We start from the raw sequence: 3,740 nt of genomic DNA, 5'->3' as shown, positions 1-3,740 counted from the left end.
CGCGACGAATGCCATTTCGTACCATTGGTGGAGCGGATTAATGAGAAATTTCGTGCGCAATAACGCTCTGTGCCGCGCTGCCACGGATTTTGACGCAAAGTCGCGCAAGATTTGTCGCGTAGCGCAACCTGAGACTGACGGTGACGCGGTTAACAAACTGTACGTTGATCAATTCTTTAAAATGTTGAGCAATCAACGAAAAGAATCAGACGAGAAGCTGACTGCGTTCGAGAAGGATCTGCAAGCGTTACGGACTGCGATAAACAAGCTTCGACGTGCGAATATCGTTGAATCAGACGCGACAACCAACAACAACAACAATGGACAAACGGTACAGCAGAAACGATTATCGAAAAGCGACGAGTGAAGAGAAGCAACGGTTGATTAACGACGGTGAAGAACAGCAACGAACAATTCGAGAACGGTTGTCGGACGGTTGTTCAACGGTTCGAGAACGGTTGTCGGACGGTTGTCGAACGGTTCAAAAACAGCTTAAAAACGATTACGAGCGATTTAGAAACAGCTGCGAACTACGCGGAGACAGGAAAGGCTACAAACGGCTAGAGAACGTCGACGACGATGACGAATGGAATTAAACGGCTGACAAACGGCTAACGAGAAGTTATAAACGACAACAAAAAAAAACATGACATCGCTAAAATCCGACGGACGTAAAAATATCGAGAAGCAACGAATCGTCGAAGAACTGCACGCTCCGGCGAGAAGAAATTTTCCCCGAAGACACGTCATAGTGCGGGGGTACGATGACCTGTGGCAGGCTGACATCGTCGAGATGCGTCCGTACTCACGTTTCAACGGAGGCTACCACTACATACTTACCGTCATCGATGTGTTGAGCAAGTACGCGTGGGCTGCGCCACTCAAGGGTAAAGGCGGAAGCGAAACAGCTAACGCTGTCGCAGAGATCATTCGACACAGCGGGAGGTGCCCTAGTAACCTACAAACCGACATGGGGAAGGAATTTTACAACGCTGACGTGCAACGTCTCGTGAAGAAACATGGCATCAATCATTATTCCACATATTCGGTATTGAAGGCATCGGTCGTCGAACGATTCAATCGCACGCTCAAGAACGACATGTGGAAGATGTTTACGCTCAATGGAAATTACAAGTGGGTCGACGCCTTGCCGCGACTCGTATCGGATTACAACGCGCGCAAGCATCGAACCATCGGCATGCAACCCGTCGACGTTACCCCCGCGATCGCCGAAAAACTCTTGGCTACCGTATACAGCGCGATAAAAATCGCGGGTCCGGCAAAATTCAAAGCGGTACGCGTCAGCAAATACAAGACAATTTTCGAGAAGGGTTACACGCCGAATTGGACCACCGAGGTGTTTAAGATCGTTAAAGTGCAGCATACCAATCCCGTAACCTATCTACTCGAGGACTATCGTGGAAAATCCGTCTCTGGAGGGTTCTACGAACACGAGTTGCATCGCGCGACTTATCCGGACGTGTATCTCGTGGAGAAAGTACTGCGCAGAAGGGGCGACGAGGTTTACAATAAATGGCTGGGATTTGATGGATCGCACAACTCATGGATATCCAAGGATAATGTTATTTAATTTTGTGCAAACTTTTTTTTATTCATAACATAAAAATATGCAATATGTAATACATGTAAATGTTTGAAATACACATATGTGTGCAATATATTTATTTATTAATTAATATTCTTTCCAATACTGTAATATAATACTCTCACAATACGTTACTACATATAATATAATTCATACGTTATACTATACTATACATACGTTATACTATACATACGTTATACAATACATACGTTATACATTTTATACACACGTTACAAAGGTATTTGATAATGTCCCCACGGTAACGTATCGGTCGAATTAGGTATAATGTATCGTTTGTCGTCGTACGGACTCAGAGCGATTTTTGTTTCGGACACGGTGTACACCTCGTGTTTTTCGGACCTTATGCAAGCCTGCCGTCGCTTCATTTCAATTTCGTCTCGCAGACATCTCGTGTAATCGTCGAACGTTATCGACCAGGCTACGACGTTGCTCTTAACACCTTTCGCTTTTTTACAGTCTTTCTTACCGTCCACTCGCAAGGCATACATCTTCGCCCTGAGTCCGACGAATTCGGTCATAATCGCACCGTTGTTTTCATCTTTCATCAAGCCCGGAATTTTTTTATTGGCGAGTGGGATACCGTACGCGTTGTTGATCGCGTAATCGCTCGTGTCGAATTTAGCGATATCGCGTTTCATGTTCATGTACACATTCTCGCATTCTACGTGATATATCAGACTGTCCGTATCGGTGTACATAATTCTACACTTGTCGCGATACAGGGGAGACATGTACTCGTGATGAAATTCGTACAAACAGACTTTCGATATGTCGAGAATGCACATGCCGACGTAAATAGGTTTGTCAAATTTAACCTCGAGTTTTTGCAGTTCAACGGCTATCAGATTTTCCGAAAAAACGCTCCTGCTGTAAAAATTTGGTTTCGAGATCAGTGCCTCCGCGCCGTATCTACCTTTCCACTTTGATAATAATTTTACATCAACGTGATTTTGAACGTTCTCCATCGTTTTCCCGAAAACCGCGTTGTTCATCAATTTATACAGATTTTTCTCAAAATCGTTTTTGGCCTGTGTTCTAAATTTTGTATTAAGTTCGATGTAATTGCGGAGCTATGGAGATTGCGCAAATTGTAATACGCGATGAATTTTTGTGATGCGAAGACCGTGGCGCGTGCATTGCTGTAGGTTGCCGTAGTGTATGACATAACGCTTCTTATCGTACAGCGTGGCGAGAAGTTTGTCCTGCCGTTTGCCGGGTGGTTTATCGCGCGTCGGACAGAACGGTAAGTCGGCGTGCGCGTCGTGTTTATTCTGCGGACACTCTAGATCGACTTCGAGAATGTAACCCGTGAAAGAATCCAAAGCGATCGCGCTAAACTCGAAATTCGAGACGTCTTCGACCCATCGAAAATCTGCATATGGCAATGGTTGGCACATTGCCCAGCCGTACAAGTTGTTTACGTCGAAATACATCAAGTACGACGATGGTTTCGATGTATCATAAGATTGCATGTACCTGTTATTGGCCACCGCGTATCTGTTTGAACATTGACTCAAACCGCCGCGAATACCGCGTTCGATGAACATGACCATGTCAATGTCCGTGAGCAGTTCGAAATTGATACCCGTATGCTTTAACATAGCGTCCCACGTAAACCCCGGTAAAGTGTAATAATACGCCGGATCGAGTCCATAACTCGCGACGCAGCTATCGCAAAAATTTTCAAATATGTCGGCCAATAACAAGACATCGGTCTTTAGATACAGATCGCTGTAGTCACCGAGCGTTCGAATGGAGAACCGCTGCCAGACGTTGACGGCGTGCGCGTAATCGCTCTCGGATACGGTGTCGCCTGTCAATGGACTGTAAAACAAGTCGCGCGATGGTAAACACGTATCCTCCAACTTTTCGACGCAGTCAATGTACTTGTACGGAAAGACACCTTTTCGCGTCAATAATTCGAAATCTTGGTCGGATAACGCGGAAAATTTTGAACGTATAATTTTTAACTTATCCTTATCGAGGAAGGATGCTAATTTTTCGAGACTCGTGCTAAGAAATTTGTACGAGTCGATGAATCTTAATTTGATGCAATTTTTGTTGTCTTTATCTTCAGTGCTTTTAACGTTCTTCGTAAACGAAATGTATTTTT

General features: G+C 44.7%; 1 protein-coding gene across 1 annotated transcript; it reads left to right on the top strand.

Moving 5' to 3' along the window:
• Positions 1 to 1,108: 1,108 nt before the first annotated feature.
• On the top strand, positions 1,109 to 1,591 carry LOC112451907. The gene has a single exon (XM_025011815.1). The coding sequence runs from the start codon at positions 1,109 to 1,111 to the stop codon at positions 1,589 to 1,591; it is 483 nt and encodes a 160-aa protein (XP_024867583.1).
• Positions 1,592 to 3,740: the final 2,149 nt, after the last annotated feature.

This window comes from Temnothorax curvispinosus, unplaced genomic scaffold (genome assembly GCF_003070985.1).
Source record: "Temnothorax curvispinosus isolate PA1 unplaced genomic scaffold, ASM307098v1 QBEX01002772.1, whole genome shotgun sequence".
In the NCBI taxonomy this organism is placed as follows: Eukaryota; Metazoa; Arthropoda; class Insecta; order Hymenoptera; family Formicidae; genus Temnothorax; species Temnothorax curvispinosus.
The sequence above is the reverse complement of the archived record's forward strand: the minus strand, read 5'-3'. Positions and strand labels throughout refer to the sequence as shown.